General features: G+C 46.3%; 1 protein-coding gene across 1 annotated transcript; it reads left to right on the top strand.

Moving 5' to 3' along the window:
- Window positions 1–15,702: 15,702 nt before the first annotated feature.
- On the top strand, window positions 15,703–17,085 carry LOC120840365. The gene has a single exon (XM_040210860.1). The coding sequence runs from the start codon at window positions 15,703–15,705 to the stop codon at window positions 17,083–17,085; it is 1,383 nt and encodes a 460-aa protein (XP_040066794.1).
- Window positions 17,086–18,312: the final 1,227 nt, after the last annotated feature.

The following is an 18,312-nucleotide window of genomic DNA, read 5'->3' as shown; positions in this document are numbered from 1 at the left end:
CTGCAAGCGCACCTGCAATACAAAAGTTGAATAAACATGAGATGAAATATCAGACGTTTACAATTCTCTGTAACGTGAAATTAGAGCACAGATCTTGAAGAGGAGGATGGGAGTGTATGCCCCTCCTCCTCCTCCCCTCCTCCTCTTCTGCTCCCTCCCATTTAGCGGGACATTTCCCTGAATTTAGCGGGAAAATTTCCCCATTTAATTTAGCGGGTTCAGTTTCCCACTAAATTTAGCGCGGAAATTGATGTCACATGACCTCAACACAAATGCAGTTTTCCCGCTAAAAGTAGCGGGGAAAATGACGTTGCATGACCGTGTCATGTCATCCATAAAAAATTCAGTTTCTCAGCTAGACTTAGCGGAAATATTAACGTCACATGACCGCAACATTAATTCAATTTCCTGCCAAATTTAGTTGGGCGGTTACGCCGAGGGCAACGCCGCGAAACGCGGAAACGGGTGTTAAGAGCTGCGCTAAAAAAACTAAATGCATCAGGTGAAATAAGGTGAAAATTAGAGATAAGAAAAAGAGAAGAGAATCTAAGATACCGTTCTCAGATCCTTCCTTTTGTCTGTTCTCAAATGTTTTGATTTCAAAAAATGTTTATATCTTTATTCATACCCAGAGAACCCCTCCCAGTTTCAGCATGAATGCAATAAATCAATGCAGACTAGACCTTGTAAACTATAATGCACATGAAAATGAATGTTCGCCACATAGTCATGTATGAGTCAGTGGCTCAGATCTCTAAATACATTTGTATTGAGGAACATTCTTGAATAAAACTTCTGGGCTTTGAATTCGACAGTTTGTACTTCCATAAGGACACTGTATGGCACTGATTTTTTTTGTGACACATCAGAAACAGCAGTGTCATCCTTGCATACCTAACAAGAATTTGTATTTTTTTTTAGCATGGCATGTGCTATTTTAATGCTTATACAGCCTTCTTTAACAAAATTTCCTTTGTAGAGCTTTTTATTGGTTCTTATTTAATTCGCACGACAGATTCGGGACCTTGAATTCTCACTCGACATCAACAGTTTTATATATTAATCTAATAGTGAAAGACAAGATTAATGGTCTTGAGTACGGCTCGACAAGCACAGATGTTGAGAAAAGTACTGAAGAAAACTCAAATGTCAAAATAATAATAAGCTGGAATGTGGATACAATTAAGGACATGGTCATGAATACAGTAGCAGATTCAATATGAAGAATACGTGTTAGACGCACACTCAAAGAAACCTGTTGCATCTATATTCATGCAAATTACTTCGCAGAACCCAGCGCTGCAGTCTCGGGTGACAGTTCGCTGAATGAGTCCACTGAAAATGAGTGCAGACGGAAAAAGCAGTTTGATCTGCGACAATGAGCATTACATAGGCAAGTGACATGTCATTGTTACTGTTACAGTGCCGAATGTTTCAAACTGCCAGTCGTATCATTCTGAGAGTTCCATCCGTATATTACAGGGTTTGGCTCTCTTGAATTCTTTGCGAGAAAAATTATGAACTCGAAATGTCTAGCGTAGTTCTAGAAAAACTACTTCCAGAATCCTAACTCAGCATCGCAAAAAGAATATAAAAAGTTTCTAGAGATAAGGTTAGTGCAGGAGTTGAATAAACTAAATACTTAGTTTTGTGAAACCATCTTGACGTAGTAAACGTATAAAGTTCCCCTAGGTAGAGCTAGTTATTACGGATGATTGTGCCCATTGCATACCATAAAAATTTAATTTGCGACCTACAATATTTACAGACTCAACCAACTCTCAATAAGTAGAACACTTGGCACTAAAGATTGGTCTCACCATGACTGTCTGCAAACATCCACATAATAATAAACCTATGCATTTCAAGAAAATATTTGGAGCGAGCTGTTTAAACTGCCATAACACTTTTTAACACCAATAGAAAGCCTGTAGTGGGCCACAACTTAAGCAGTTTTTACTTCATTATGAAGGGCAATAACAAATATGTGAAGCTTAAAACTAGGCCTGCACTGAATTGCTTTCTTAAGTTGAACGTGCTATGCTTGGTTCAATATATTATCTTTGCAGAGCTGACAATGTGCAAGTTCCCATTTTTTTATATTTCACATCTCCCGACTGCTGGGTGGGGTAGGTACATAAGATTAATGACACCAACGTAACACAATGATTATTTTAAGAATTTGTTTGGGTATGGCACTAGCGAAGCCATCTGCGGGAAGTTATTTCTGACTCCGTCGAACCTACATCCGTGGGCTTTAAGTTCACATGTGAATCATGTCTGCAGACGCCTTTTTGTAATTGGAACTCAAACCAACCCGAGATTTGAATGTTTTTTGCATTTTAGGCTTAGTAGTGCTTTTGCTGTTTCACTTCAAGAATAGGTAAGAATGCTTATTTCGAGTAGCATACCTAACACTTGGTGGCATGAGGACTCCCTTGTCGTGATGCTAATTGGAAGTCACAGGCAGGGAGATACTGTGATGCTCTTGTTGCTGGGATTACCTCCCCCATGGTCCTGGCCGGACCACAGAAGAAGATTGAGTCCAAGCTTGTGGCCACTAGGATCTCCAGATCTTGAGGCAACGAAGTAACTGGAAATAAAAACAAATCACAATCAAGTACTTTTCAGAGCTACATTAGAATGGCTAGCATATTCTTTCATGATCAGCACATAGATCCTTTTGCTTTTATACTTTGTACTTGTACCTATTAAAAAACTGCTCCTTCACAGCCACAGTCATAGACACACCCAAGGACAAGGCCACACAGGCCTTGAAATGATGGGTACCGAATTAAGGTGAATGATCAAATGCATTCATTTAACCCTCTTTCACCCCAACCTGGGAGATTTCTGTCAAATATTCACATTTAACTCTAAAGACTATAAAAAAAACCTACTACTGCAATGCAGAGCCGTATAATGGGAGAGTTTAGCCAGTGGGTGTGGTGACAAAGGTGCCGCAGAGGAGGAAAGAGGGGAGAGCGCCGAAGGAAAGAGAGAGAAGGCAGAAAAAAGGAGACGACCGCTATTTTGACGCAACGCTGTTGGCGCGGAGCACTGCTGAGGCTATGTGTCGTCTGCTACTGGCTTAATTCATTTTTGCCTTTATAAAAGTTTACGTTTAAACATGGAGAAACTTCTTTCTTTAGGTTTTTAAGCCACCGAGGAATAACACTATATTATTTTATTGCCAGAGCCTGCCAAATAAAAGCAAAGGGCAGGTGTCTGGATAGAAAGAGTTTAGTTGGCGCACCAAGGGGCTAACCAATAAAAATGGGTACCACTCTGCGCAAAATGCCTAAAAAGCGTGCATCTCTACTTGACACTAACAGCGGCACACACTATCTATTTTACTGACTAAAGGGTACTAGATCATTATTTTCAGCTAACTAGTCAAAATAGACAACGGCTAAAAAAAAAGCAATGGCAAAACCAACAATCGAATTCGCCTGCTCTCCACTAGCACGGCATCTATAGAAGGCAGACCTGCAGAATGAACAAGCAGTCTAAAGAAGAGTATGCCCCATGTATAATTTGTTTCCATGCTGCAAAGCAAGTGCTGGAAAGAGGTTTCACGACATTAACAAAATTTCTTGCTATCAGTTGAGAACAAGTTAGAGCAGTGAACTTGTCCTTGCCCTTGGCATAACGTTTTAGTGTTGCCCATGGAAACTCAAATAAATTTGTGAATAAAAACAAAAAAAAAGACTAACCTTCATTAAAAAAATCTAACTTTCGCAAAGAAGAGTTATCTTGAACAAAATATGCGGGATACAGTTGTACAGCATCCATTTTTGTGCTGAACCAATTTTGAGGCAAATCTGCTACAATGAAAAGAAAACGCCCGAATACAATTAAGGGAAAGACAGAAAGGATGCATACCTACAACAAAATAATTTAGAACGACCACGGGCAGGAACCTCTGGTGAGGCTCTCGGAGTGACTCCCTGCAATGGGCCTGCGCAGACCAGAGAACAAGATCGGTCAGAGCTTGCAGCCATAAGGTGCTTCATACCATGAAGTTTCAGAAGTAGCTGCACTTGGAAGCAAAGTGCAATTCATTTCTCTGCAGAATGGAGAGTTTAATAGCTAGTATGCATTCATAAGGTGATACAGTCACGAATGCAGATTTTTCAATGCAGCAGTATATCACCAAATTGTTAACCGTGCCGGGCAACACTAAAAACCGGAAGCATTATTTTAAACTATCTCAGTTTAAAGTTAACCACAGCAGAAGCTGCAAGCCATGTGACCTTCTAGTTGGATGCCATGGTACGTCGAGCTTATAATCATGTCTCACACTGTTTTTGCTGCAATGACTTGTAGTGTCAAAAGTGGTCCAGCTTAAAGAGATGCAAAGTATAGACGTTTGTGAGTGGGGCCCTGACCTAGTCTTCAGCTACATTGCGAGGTAGGACGTTCCAACCGGGATGTTTGCTGCCTGTAACCACACGACCAGCTTGTGCACAGCGATTGCTCGAGCCGAGAACATGTCCTCGACAGTGCCATTATTTGACAAGCAGTTTTATGAATGTTAAACATGACTGACTTGCAGAGAGACTGCATCTCAACGACTAATGACTTGGGATACCTAACTGAATACTGATATATTAACTGAATGCAAAACAAATTACCTGGCAGGCATTAAATTTATTAACAGGGTGGGTCAACTCCGCATTAAGTTGGAGTCGATGCGTCAGGCACGTAGCCAGAATTTTGTTTCAGGGGGGGCCCCCTCATAACAAAACGCTGTATGAGGGGGAGGGGGGAGAGGAGGACCCATGCAAAATGGAAGATATCGGGGGGGAGGGGGGGGCCCGGCCTCATAAGCCTCCCCCTGGCTACGTGCCTGCGATGCGTAATAGGACAATACAAACAAAGATATGCCTTACAATTCCTTTTGCACCCCCAAAATGATGTGTTTTTGAAGGTAAGATACACAATGTTCTTGATTCAGAGAGTGCCTCAGCTGTACAAATGCATATGCAGTAAGGGCACTCGCCAAGCCTATTCTCCTCAGCTCTGTGCAGGTTAAGCTAAGTTAGAGTATAGAGGTACACGCTCACTGACAGCATGAGAAAGGCAGGGAGAAGTCTCCGTTGTTCCACCACCAGCCCGTCTGCTACCTTCGATGACGTTTCAGCGCCTCATGAGCCTGGAGCAAGCACATCTGTCCAAAGTGGGGTGAAAAGCACAAGCGCGTGCTGGAGGACGCCCAGCCATTCTCTTTTTATCATCGGCTATTCTACATATTTTAGTATGACATATTTTTAAGTGAGAAAAAGTATTGCAAATATGCAGTCCACCTTTGACCATAATACAGAATTCTGATAAAGATAACAGTTGCCACTCACCATTTTCGAAATAAGTGCTCCCACGTATCGGAACATCTACACATGTGGTGCGTGAGTGGGTTCAGGACTGAGACGCTAGAAAATGAAGCGCTCACAAGGCTTGTCTGGCCCTTCCAACCATGCGGGTACATTCATCGCAAATCCCAGATTTTTTGACAAAATGATTTAGAATAAGCAAATCTTGTCTACGCCCGAGGTAGAACATTGAATTGTGATTCTCCTATATTGTGCCAACCATCCTTCAACCTGCGGTACCACCTGCAAATGAACTATGTTGTGCTGCGGCACGCGTCCATGCTGCCTGCTTGAGAAGAAAACCACTGCTCGTGTTGAGGACGACATCCCACAATGTACAGGCAACAATGTTTAACGAACTAAAACAAAATTGATATCATTCAATAGACACAGATAGGCTTACAAAGTGTCGACACCATGATTGTTGTTGTTGGTTTTACTCCTGCATACAAACATAAGTGACTTCCTCTTTCCTCCGATGTACAGTAAAACCCCCTTATCTTCGTGGCCCCTATTTCTTCTTGAATCGGTCACAGAGGACATAATCGCAGCCACTGAATTCTGCAAAATTAAAGGCCGCGAAAATTAAAGGTTCGCCAACATTAAAGAGTTTACTGTTCTTCCGTGTGTCACATAATGTTAACATTTCAAGGAGGCTGAAGGTATTGGTTTAAGGAAAAATTGACCTATGAAAAAAAATGCCCTTCTCCAGGTCAGGCACGCGAGGTTCTTTTGCACTACCTATAAGGCGGCAAGTTTGTTTCGGCAGAGCTTTTGGTTAAACGGAGTCACAAAAGTAGCTATACTTGGAGTCAACCATTTTGTGCTGCATTATAAAGCTAGAGTAAATTCCACTGTGCTTCTGCACAGCACTGTTTGTTGCGAGAGCATATGTGGTTTAGTGTTGCATCCCATTTGCATGATCTAGAGAAAGTAGCGCTGACAGAGTTGGAGCACCCAAAAAAAAAACAGCCGACTGTGGAAACATTGAGAGATGCACACATGCGAACTGTGCATTTCTTAAAAGTGGATTCGAGCAAAGGTAAAAACAATATCTATACTTACGGCGGCCATACTTGCCTTTCCCAAGCACGACCACTTTTCCCTCGGTAACACCATCCAGTAAGCACCAGCAACACGCCCATGAGACGCCGCCGACTCATGGATTGAATGACGACCCGCCTGAGGTCTTGGAAGGAGATCCGGAACACTGCTTTAGGCCAGATGTTGTATCTGGAGGGGGCAGGGACTAAAAGTAAAAATTAACAAATTTATCTGAAGCGCTACATTCCTATAGCATAAACTCTAGGATAGCAGTATTTTTTTTTTAGGTCAGTAATGCATTTTAATTAAACACAAATAGTTGGTTTATAACTTTATATGATGAACCAGCAGCCCCTATTTTCCTTAAGTGTAACGGAGTGTTTAACGTCACGTCCGACGGAACCCGAAATAAAAATTAAAGTTACGCCCAACGTAACTGTCAAGCATTCGAGTTGCGTCCGACGTAACCCAAAATAATAATTAAAGTTACCGTATTTACTCGAAAATAGGTCGAACCCTATTTATTGGATCCACCAAAAAAAAAAAATTGAAATATAGGTCGATCTTTTTTTTTTATTTTTAAGAACAGGGGAAATTTTGGACAAAAGAAAGAAAAAAACTTTATTTACATCACTCTCAGCTAAATCACGCGGCGATGCCAAAAACTTCATCACCGTCAGAACTTCTGGACATGTCATCATCGTCCCAAGCTTCGTCAGCTGGGTAGACATCCTCGCAAATTCGCAGCAATACTTCACTGACACCGTTGTAAAATGACGACAAGAAACGAAAAAAGGTGCGAAGCGACGGAAGACAAACTACAAAGACGCAAGCAAAGCCGCCGTGTCGCCATGAGCAACACGCGAGCCGAGCCGCCTCAAGCAACTAACAAAAGTAACATTTTTTTTTTTTGTGCGCGTTTGCGAGGATGGAGGGTAAAGTGCATGGCGCATCGCGTTCCTCTCCTTACCCGTTGCCCAGCAAGGGGAACGCTAGAGGCGCGATGTCGAAATCCGACGCCCGACCGGCCACCGCGGGCGGCGAGCCATTTCGGCAACCAAAAGCTTTTTGAAACAAGAAGCGGCGCGGCTCTACGGCAACGCCGGCTCGGTGTCGAAATTCTTTATTCACAATTTCCGAGAAGAAAAAAAAGAAAAAAAAAAAAAAAAGGTCGATTTATATTGAATAAACACGGCAGTCAGCCACGCGACGAGACACACATTATGAAAGCGATTGGTGCGAGCGACCGAGGCATTGAGCGACGTTTTCTAGAAGCCCAGGAACCGAGCGGCGCAAGCAGCGAGAGTGAGAAATCTTCGGCGCTCGGCGCCGGCTCTCGTAGCTTCTCGCCGTCGCTCGTCTCGTTGATCGCTATATTGCTAACATGCCATTCAGAAAGGCGCTCTAAGTGCTTACCATTGCATTGGGACCAGCCTCGCATCCAACCGTAACCAGTCTTTTTTTTTTTTAGCCGCCCAGGTAGAAGTTAACATCGTACATACACCGTTTTCAAGCATGGCTCCTCGTTCATTGCTCGATTTACATTTTCGGCAAATGACCGCAATGAAGCACAATTATTCTAGTTCAAAATTGTCACGAACACTTGGCACGCATGCTTATACTGTAGCGCACCTAACGTAATTTAAAAGTAGAACGAAAACGGGACGAGATTCGCTTACCGCTTCACGGATCCTAGGCCTTCGGATCCTAGGCCTAACGGCCGTACTTGGAAGTCGCCTGCGGTCCGGCGATCGGACGAGTCGAGCCGGCCTGACGCAGGCTGACCACGCCTGGTTGAACAATGAGAGGCGCCGTCCAGTTGAGAGCCAGAGACGCAGTAGAAACGGACCGCAAAACATCTGTCCCGTAACCGTAAACGAGCCAACGACCCCCACCACCGCTCTATCTTCGCCATCTCCGCGACGACCGGAAGTGGAAGCCGCGAAGTTAGAAAAGCCGCGGCAGCGGAAGCCACTGGGCGGAAGCTTTAAGTTTCGGTTTCGCTTTTCTCCAACGCAGGCTACGGTCGCTACGGTTTCGGGCTGGTGGGTTTGTCGGGTTTGTGGCTGGTTGCGACGACGCGAGGGGCCACGAAAAGACGCCAAGTTGGCCGAGTACGAGTCACGGCCCACGATACGAGCAACGGGCCGTTTGCCGCTGTCGACCGGTGATGAGGTATCCGCGGCTTGGTGTCACGATCGGTTTGTTGCCGTGCACGTTGACTCAAAGCTCGAAGTTATGCAGTTCCGTTCCGGCACCAGCCGCACCACGTTTTCCGGTGCATCGCACGTGGAGGCCTTTCGACGCATTCAGTGAACGTAAAGATCGTGCCCGCTGTCTTCGGTGCTGTGGAAGAAGTTGGGAGACGGAAGGCGTTTAGGACTCCAGGCCGGCCCGCCGGTTCACTCTGAACGAGAGGCGACGTGTGTGTGCACGCTTTGAGGAAGCCTCCGCGTTTCGCCGCGCTAGACCTCGCCGATCGCGACCAGACCAACCGGACCCCGAGTCCGAGAGGCTCTTGCGGAGCCAGGAACTGCACCGAAGTAGGAGCTGCTCGTTCTGCGCTACCATGCAGTGCTCTACAGTGCTCGGAGCTCTCGGTGTCATTCGTGCTTGCACCGAAGCCTTTGTGACCCCTTCGGACGCGCAAGTCGTACTTCGCAAAGGTTTGGACGGGGCCGCCCTCACCGAGCAGCTCCGCTATATTCCGCTTACTTATGATCGCAATAAAAGCTTGCGTTCTCGGGAAAAAAAATTGCGGGACCGCTCTCCGCGCCGCCGACGAGGTTGGCCGCCGCCATGTTCTCAGCTGTTCACTCGCTCCCGCAGCGAGCGCCTTCCGATAATCCTCCCCGTTCCAAAATGCGATGCACTTTGCGCATTATGCCGTTTACATGACCGCATATTGAATGCGGCAACTGGATTCAATGCGACTAAGTCGCATTCGTGTAAACGTGGCTTATGTTCTTTTTCGACATGTATGGTGTATGTAACGATAGCGGTGGTGAACGATGGACGTTTTTGTTGGAAGATGGCGGTCGTCTTTCTGCATGTATGATTTGGTTATACCGGTGGTCCTGTGGTATAAGCGTTTTGTTGGAAAGACGGCAGTCGCCTACGTCATCGGACGCAAAATCATACCAGCCACACCGAATCATATCGGCAAGCAAAGTGGCTGCCAGTATAGACAGACCCGGAGCCATAGCGGTGCCAGTATCTCCAGTTATGCAGAACGACAAACCAAACTAGCTGCATGCGTAACACAAAGAAATTATGGTGGTGTCATACCAGAACTGTACAAGCAGCAGGTTTGTTACTTGTACGTTTTTCCAATAGGGTAACTCAGGCTCGCCACGCGGAGCCACTCATGTAGACGCGAGGGCTTCTGGTATAATCGGCGTGGAACACTTAAACCTCAAATAAGCGACCGGGTTCTCAAATTTACCAGCATGTGACATTACAGAAACAACAAAAAGGTGTATCAGCGGCCAGGCATCAAACCTTGGTTTTTCATGAGGGAGGCAAGCACGGTAACCGTTAGGACACGGGAGCACAGCCAACTAGGCCAGCTACGTTCGTGGAAATAGTTCCCAATTTTCAAAACCCATTTGGGTTTTATGGGATTCAGGTTAATCCCAATTTTCTTCTGAAAGCCCGCCTACCTGAAAAATAATGGTGCGGTAAACACACCAGATGGCTTACCCCGCCTAACCCCTTTATGCGTTTGTGTTAGTTTCGTAGGTGGCGTTAAAGTGCCAGCACACCAGGACTGTGCAGAACTTGGAAGCAAATGGCAGTGTAGCCTTGAAATCAGAGGCACTTCGAAGTGAGTGGCAGCACAGCACTTACTTGTGGCATGCACCTCTCGCGTTCACACAATTAAGGCTGAACCACATGCAAGCGATTTAGCGAGCGACGAGACGAGCGATGGAGATTCCGATCGACACGACGACGCCAGAGGAACCGACCTTCAGCTATGCCGCCATGGCCCGACGACCACCGCAAGCCAACCGCCAAGCCACGGCGCCACCCCGCCAAGACTTACCGACGCCGCAGTATCCTCGAAGCCAGGATGGACAAGTCCAGGACGTCTGCCCGGAGCGACCCTCGCCGAGGGAGACCGACGTGTGGAGAACGGCCAACCGGCGGCCGTTGTGCGAGGAAGCCGACCTTATCTACCGCCATTGACCCTACCAGCAAATAGGGCTGCGTGGGTTCCACCCGAACGACCCACGCCCGAGGTACTGCGAACGCCCTCGCGACATCGAGGAGTAACTCCGACGCTCGCCCTCACAGCGCCGTCTTTCCGCCGTGAATACCGCTCACCATCGCCACGACGTTCAGCGCCTCCAGCGCCCCGACTTTGCCAAGAGAGTCTGTGTCCCCTGCGTCGCCGAAAAAACTAAGTGCGGCAACGCCTTGATGTGGCGTTTCCGAAGACGACCGAAGTATAAAGTCTCCAAGAGCGCCGGAACGCTCCCAGTGTGTTGACGCTGCCCATCGCAACGACGCCCCTGCTTGGGTGTCCAACAACCTAAATGTTATTATCGACGAACACGACGCATCCGCACTCGTGAACACCGGAGCAGACTACTCAGTCGAGGCTCTCTCAAAAAGTGACAACGCCATGGGAAGGCCCTCAAATACAAACCGCCGGTGGGCACCTCATCACTCCAGTCGGAAGATGCACTGCTGGTGTCGAGATTCATGGTAAAACTTTTCATGTGAAGTTCGTCGTTCTACAAGACGGTGCGAGGTACGATATCCTCGGAATTAACTTTCTCTACGAGTATGGCGCCGTCATTGACCTTGCAGAAAACCGGTTGACACTATAAAAACCTGTTTCATCACCGTGGAATCCAAAACGACGTCATCCGCAGTCCGAGTCCTCTCAAGCCACGTGAACTTACCGCCGCGGTCGTGTGATTTCTTAGTGGTCAGGATCACAGAAGCCTTCCGCGGCGAAGTTCTGCTCGAAGGAAGTCTCCAGTTGCTTCTAGCAAGAGGACTAGGCGTCGCAAGAGGAGTATTTGAACTTCCGGATGGCCGCACTGTGTTCCTCGTGACGAATTTCCGAAATGAAACGCAACACCTCCCAAAATGTTCATCCATGGGCCACGTCGAGGGACTCCGAAACTCCACCAAAATCACCGCGATTACTGACAAATCCTCGCCACCGCAGCAAGAGAGTGCACCACCAGCGCAGCTCGACATTGACCCTAAGCTTCCGGTCCCGAATCGACGGCAGCTGGTTAGCCTCCTCGCCGAATAACGCTGCTCATTTAATTTATTTATTTCACCTTAAGGGCCCGTTAAGGGCATTACATAAGAGGGGGCGTAATCAGGATTTGGACAATATAAAAGCCAAAACACAAGCATGATACGATCAGGGAGCTCAAAGAAAATATACAAAATTGAAGCTAATGACAAGAAAGGTGTAGTTTTACTGCAGAGGAGAAATCAGCAGGGTCCATGATGGTGGCAATAGAGCATGGGAGACTGTTCCAGTCGCTTGATGGCTTGAGGAATAAATGACCGGCGAGCGACTACGGACGGAACGACCGACAAATTTCCATACTCGTGCGAAAGCAATTTCCTTCTCTCGCTTTAAAGCTCTCCTGTTGCTCCGATCTGTAATCTTATCTTGAAATAAAGCCACAAAAAGGACACAAAGCGAAGATGGATCTTTTTCTCTTTTTTATTCAATATACATGCATCTAAAATATTCTCAAAACGAAGAAACAGATGGCGCGCGGCAGCTCTTTATACAAATAACAAACACTTGGTGAAAAACGAAAAAAAACCTCGCGCTTCATAAAAATGGTTCTTTACAATGCCCTTCTGTCAGACTTGTACACGTTACTGAAAAAAAGTAACTGATTACAATTACAATTACTACAGTCAAAAAAGTAACCGATTACCGTTACTGATTACTGCCTCCCAGAAGTAATTGAACAATTACTGCAAAGTAATTGATTACTTTTCAAGTTACTTTCACGTTACTTTTTATTGCGATGACAGAAATACACAAATACACAGTAAAATATTGCGTACACACTTTTGTTTGGTTATTGTTCCTTTTTTTTGTTTAAATAATAATTGGGTTGTGTGTGTGTTTATACAGCCTAGAACTTGGTCTGCCTCACAGGGGCGACGAGTCTCCCAGCTGTAGATGAGAAATTTAGCCAGTGCGGTACAACAACTAGCCTGGGGTCTTTAACGTGCATCACGCAGTAGTGATACACGACCGCACGCCGGTAGGATGCTCATCCTTTTTTTTTGTTTTCAGACCCGGGCCTTGTCGTGTAGCTGACGCGTCGACCTAAGGAACAAAGCCCACTAAAAAGTCAATAGCGAGTTCCCGCTTCCCGTCGACTTTATCAGCAATCTGCAACGAGATCCGGAACTCCCCAGCCAAGGCTGGTGGCGCGCTTGTAGAAGAGCGTGGCGTAAAAGAAAAAAGGATTTGCCGACTAATCCTAGTTTTATTTTTTTTTAGATGTTAAAAAAATGTCAATCATTTTTGCTCCATGGCTGAGTGACTATGCTGATTTTTGTGAGAAAAAAAAATTGTGGGATGAAAAATGTAATTGGTAATTGTGTAATCGATTTTGTAATTGATTACAGAAAAAAAGTAATTGAATTACTCCGAGCGTTACAGCTTGACAAATGTAATTGAAGCGTTACAAAATTACACTTAACTGTAATTGATTACAAGTAATCAATTACTTGTAACGCGTTACGTACAAGTCTGCCTTCTGTACACACATACACTCACACACACACGCACACACACAAATACATCATTTTAAGAAAAAAAAAAAACTTCACAAAAGGCTTTAATGTCCGAAAGGAAGAGTTGAAACGCCATCAGAGTCGATGAAGCGCTTGTTGTCAAACGGGTTGAGTCCTATCTTCTCCACGACAACAGTCTTGTTCTCGCACAACTTACGAGCGTTAGTCCGCTGCGTGATCTTGTGCAGAGTATGTTGCTCGAGAGTTTGAACGTACAGCTCGTAGGTTAGCTTACGGGACTCGCACCTTTTCTCTCCTTTTGCCCTCACGTAGTGCTCTCTAGAGGCAAGTTCCATCAAATAGAGTTTGGGTTTTAAACAAACAAATCCAAGAATGTGATATTTTGGGAGCTCGTTTTTGAACACTCCTATTTTCACTTTGCTTGCGGGAAAGAACAAGGGGTGATCGCCTGGGTACCCAGAAGTATTCAGGTGAGTTTCGGCAAGGGTCGCGAGCTTCGAGTCTACATTCGAGTCGGTGATTTGGAGGATGAACGAGTCCGTGTCGCTGTACGCTGCACGAGCGTCGGGGAAAACGCGCCTGACCTGCTTGTAGAAAAATTCGTACATGACCAGTTTGGACATCTCTAGGATAGAGAAGCCCGCGTACACGGGTTTGTTCAAGTGTGGGGTTCTCTGGGAAAACTGAAAGATCACCACGGTCAAACTGACTGCCGCAAACTGTCTGAGGTTAGATTTCTGCAGGTTTTTCAGCACTTCCTCCCCGCTGACGCTAATGACAACGTTATAGTAGTCACGTGGGTTTTCGATAGTCTTGCCATAAATTGAATTCATAATGAGCTTAGATAGGTTCTTTTGAAATGCATTTGTCACCTGTTGTTGGAGGTATTGGTTAAAGTCGATGAAATCTTTAAGAAATGCCCTCTGCGAAAACTTCAAAAAGCGATGAATGACCTTTAGTGTTAAACCCAACTCCAGATACAGCTTGAGATTTCGATAGTGGATGATGTAATTGCGTTTCGGGTAAAAGGTGAAAAGCAACTTTCGCTCAGACTCTCGCTAAGGTAGGTGAAATTTTTCGACGAGCGCTTTTTGATTGGGTGAGAGCCATTCGAGCGGGACTCCTCGTTTCTCGGGAGTCAGGGGAAAGTCCGCGTGCGAATCTTGTAGTTCCCGAGGGTAGTCAAGGTCCAGCTCTAAAATGTAACCGTTGGGCGCGTCGTCAATAACCTGCTGGAAGTGGAGAGCGTCGATTTCAGCGCGGTCTAGCCAGCGAAAATCTGCGCATGGAAGAGAATGTTTCATGGTGGAAGCGTAAAGACCATTCACGTCAAGGTCTAAAATTTGAGAAACCGCCGTGTTCTGATCGAACATACGGTTCCTGGCACGTTAGCCCTCGTGTTACGAATAGCACATTGAACCATTCCTCCTCGCAGACCCGCTTCAATGAACACTGCGGTTTATAGCGACGCCCGGACGTATACCCTAATCACAATGTCTACCCAAGTGTGAACCTAACATGAACAAGTCTAGACATGTTTGGACGTGTATCGAGAGCTCGGAATGTCATTTCTTTATATGCGAATTAGATACGTTGTGATGACAATCCGGTCGTTCGCTTTTGTTTTCCAGTCTCGTGTTTTTTTTTGTTTTTTTTTTCTTTTCATATATAGTGACGCACTTGTCGATTCACGGCGAGTCGCCATTTGGCAATCCGCTTGGTATAAATGTCGAGTGTTCATCCGCTTGTCTTCGTTCACTGCTTTCTCTCCGCGGACGAAAAGGTAATGCGAGAAAACGCTTTGCAGGTCCGCCGTGTACTAACGTGATTATTTTCAGACCTGTCATCTCGCCTCGAGCCATCGGCGCCGCCCTCTCCGCGGTCAATCCAAAATGGACGGGATCCTGAACAAGCTGTCTTCACTGCGAGCGTCGTCATCCTCTGTCTTCGCAAGCATGAGCACCATCCCGTGTAATGTTAAGATACCCGTGCTGGATGTGAGGCGAATGGACACCCGTCACGGGCCATCAGTTTGTGTTACTCTCCAACTTAAGAGCGACGCCGTAAAAGTATTTTTACCGAAACGATTCGCCGAGCTCAACGAGGAAGACATCCAGAAGATGAAGGCAGTGACCGGACTATTAATGGAAAAAACCATCGGTGACGAGCGGTCACCCGTTGTTACCTTCTCATGCTCTGACTAAAACCTTGTAGATCACGCTGAAAAATTAAAAAAAATGATAACCTGCCACTTGTGCGATGCGCGAAAGCGGCAGTGTACTCCAGCGCGGAGTCGTTACAAGTTCACCTGGCCCAGGTTCACAATATCCAGCCGCAAGATTGCCTTCCCTTCATCAACTCGCTGTGCGCCTTTCGAAACTTTACCGCGCGTTATGATATGCATTTGCACGAGCGCGACGACGAGTCTCACAATGTATCCACGCTTCTTCGCCTTCAGTCCGACGCGATGGCTCATGTTTTTAGGCATTATGAAATGCCATTGCGTTTTTTCATCAGACTAACCGTGGAAATGACTCGTCTCAATGGTGAAGACGAATTCGAATTCAGCGTGCACCACTTTCATTCTTTCGTGCACACGGTCTGGGCCGAAGGTAGCATTCGCGATGCTCTACAGACTGCATGCGCCGAGATCTGTGCTCGCCTCGAACAGTATCAAGAACGAGGATCTGGGCTTGTCGTCGTCGCCATTCAGACCTGCACCATCACCGTTGGACGTTTCATTCCGCCCACGGTAGGTTGTGCAAGCTGCGTGTTGCCCGGTGAAATCCAAAGCAGACAGTGCCTAGTAAATGTGACCGAGCAACTGAATGACTCGGAAAGAAACATGTGCTTTGTGTTTTCTGTGCTCGCCGGTCTCCATCCCGCACCCTATAATCGATCGAGAACTTCTTGCTACCGAGACTATATGACCAAGTATTGGTTCCCCACCAGGTATCGAGTGACGTTTCCGCAAGACATGCAGGCTTTCGAGAGGAAAAACTCCGTGTCCGTGAACGTGTACGGTTATGATCGAGAACAAAGGTTTGTCTACCCACTCGAAGTCATCAATAGCGAGTTGGAGAAGCACGTCGATTTGCTCCTAATAGACGATCACTTTGTTCTAATCACCAACTTTGCCGGACTGTTCGCGAACAGCCGCAGTCACCGTTTTCGCTGTAAAAGGTGTATGATGGGCTTTCGCTTTCGCACTGCGCTGGGGAGTCATTTATTGTTGTGTAAAGAAAAGAAGGCAATCCGAACAGTGTGTCCTGCAAAGGGGGACGCGCTGTATTTCCGGAGCCCACACGCGATGGAACCTTTCCCCTACTTTTGCGTCTACGATTTCGAGGCCATTCTGGAAGCGGAAAACATGGGTCAGGCTTACGAGAAGCACGTCCCCCGTTCATTTTGCATACTCGTAATCCGATCCACGGACTCGCGCATCGTCGAACAGTTTTTGTACTGGGGCGAGGACTGCGTGGAAAAGTTCATTTCCATCTTTAATGAATTGTCAAAACTCATTGGCGAATGGATTCGAAGTGAGGAAGTGCCAATGGTGAGTGTAAACGAAGAGGCTCATGCGTCGGTCTCTCACTGCGTGATTTGTGGCGAATCGTTTGGAAATCGAAAGAGAAAAGTCAAAGATCACGACCACTTCACCAGATCGTGCAGGCAGGCGTCGTGTCAGGGATGCAATTTAAATCTGGGAGTAAACAAGAAAGTCATTCCAGTGCTTGCGCACAACCATTCGTATGACCTGGCCTTTACACTACCAAAACTCGACTTATTCGAGTCTAAGGATATTAAAGTGCTCGCCACTAGCTGCCAGCAATTTAAGCGACTCGACGTGGGTAACCTGCGGTTTCTCGACAGTCTGGCATTTCTCCCCGCCAGCTTGGACGCGCTGGTTTAGGACCTCCGATCCAAGGGACTAGAAAACCTATGCTGTCTAAAGCAGGCTTTTCCGCAACACGTTGAGCTTCTGGCGCGGAAAGGCGTATTTCCCTACGACTACGTGACCAGTTTCGAGCTTACCGGGAGCCCGAGCTACCGCCGCCCGAGTGGTTTCACAACAAGCTTAACGAGAGTCAAATTTCAGAGGAGGACTACCGTCACGCCCAAACCGTCTTTGAAACATTTAATTTCAAAAGCCTAGGAGAATAAAGTGACTGCTACCTGCATCTCGACTGCCTAGTTCTCGCCGACGTGTTCCAAAATTTCAGGAAATGGACTTTAGACACGTACGAGCTCCATCCGTTACAGTACGTTTCCCGCCCCGCGATCAGTCTCGCCTGCGCACTTAAACGAACTAGGGTAAAACTGGAGCTGCTCGACGACGTGGATGCGTATCTCTTCATCAAAGCGGGTCCGCGAGGGGGAATCGTTCAATGTGCTATTCGTAACACGAGGGCTAACGTTCCAGGAACCGCATGTTTCGATCCGAACACGGCGGTTTCTCAAATTTTAGACCTTGACGTGAACGGTCTTTACGCTTCCACCATGCGACAATCCCTTACATGCGCAGATTTTCGCTGGCAAGACCGCGCGGAAATCGACACTCTCCACTTCCAGCAGGTTCCCGACGACGCGCCCGAGGGTTGCATTTTAGAGGTGGAGCTTGACTACCCTCGGAAACTACACGATTCGCACGCGGACTTTCCCCTGGCTCCCCAGAAACGAGGAGTCCCGTTCGAATGGCTCTCACCCTATCAATAAGCGCTCGCCGAAAAATTTCACCTACCCCAGCGAGAGTCTGACCGAAAGTTGCTTCTCACCTTTTACCCGAAACGCAATTACATTATCCACTACCGAAATCTCAAGCTTTATCTAGAGTTGGGCTTAAAACTGAAGGTCATTCATCGCGTTATGAAGTTTTCGCAGAGGGCATTTCTTAAAGATTTTATCGACTTTAACCACAACCTTCGAAATGGGCGACACATGCTTTTCAAAAGAACCTATCTAAGCTCATTATGAATTCAATTTATGGCAAGAATATCGAAAACCCATGTGACTACAATAACGTTGTAATTAGTGTGAGCGAGGAGGAAGTGCTGAAAAACCTGCAGAAATCTAACGTCAGACAGTTTACGGCAATCTATTTATTTATTCATTTGTTTATTTATTTACAAATACGCTCAGG

The sequence above is a fragment of the Ixodes scapularis genome, unplaced genomic scaffold (assembly GCF_016920785.2).
Source record: "Ixodes scapularis isolate PalLabHiFi unplaced genomic scaffold, ASM1692078v2 PGA_scaffold12__126_contigs__length_90152505, whole genome shotgun sequence".
Taxonomy (NCBI): Eukaryota; Metazoa; Arthropoda; class Arachnida; order Ixodida; family Ixodidae; genus Ixodes; species Ixodes scapularis.
Note: the sequence above shows the minus strand (reverse complement) of the source record. Positions and strands in the feature narration are given on the sequence as shown.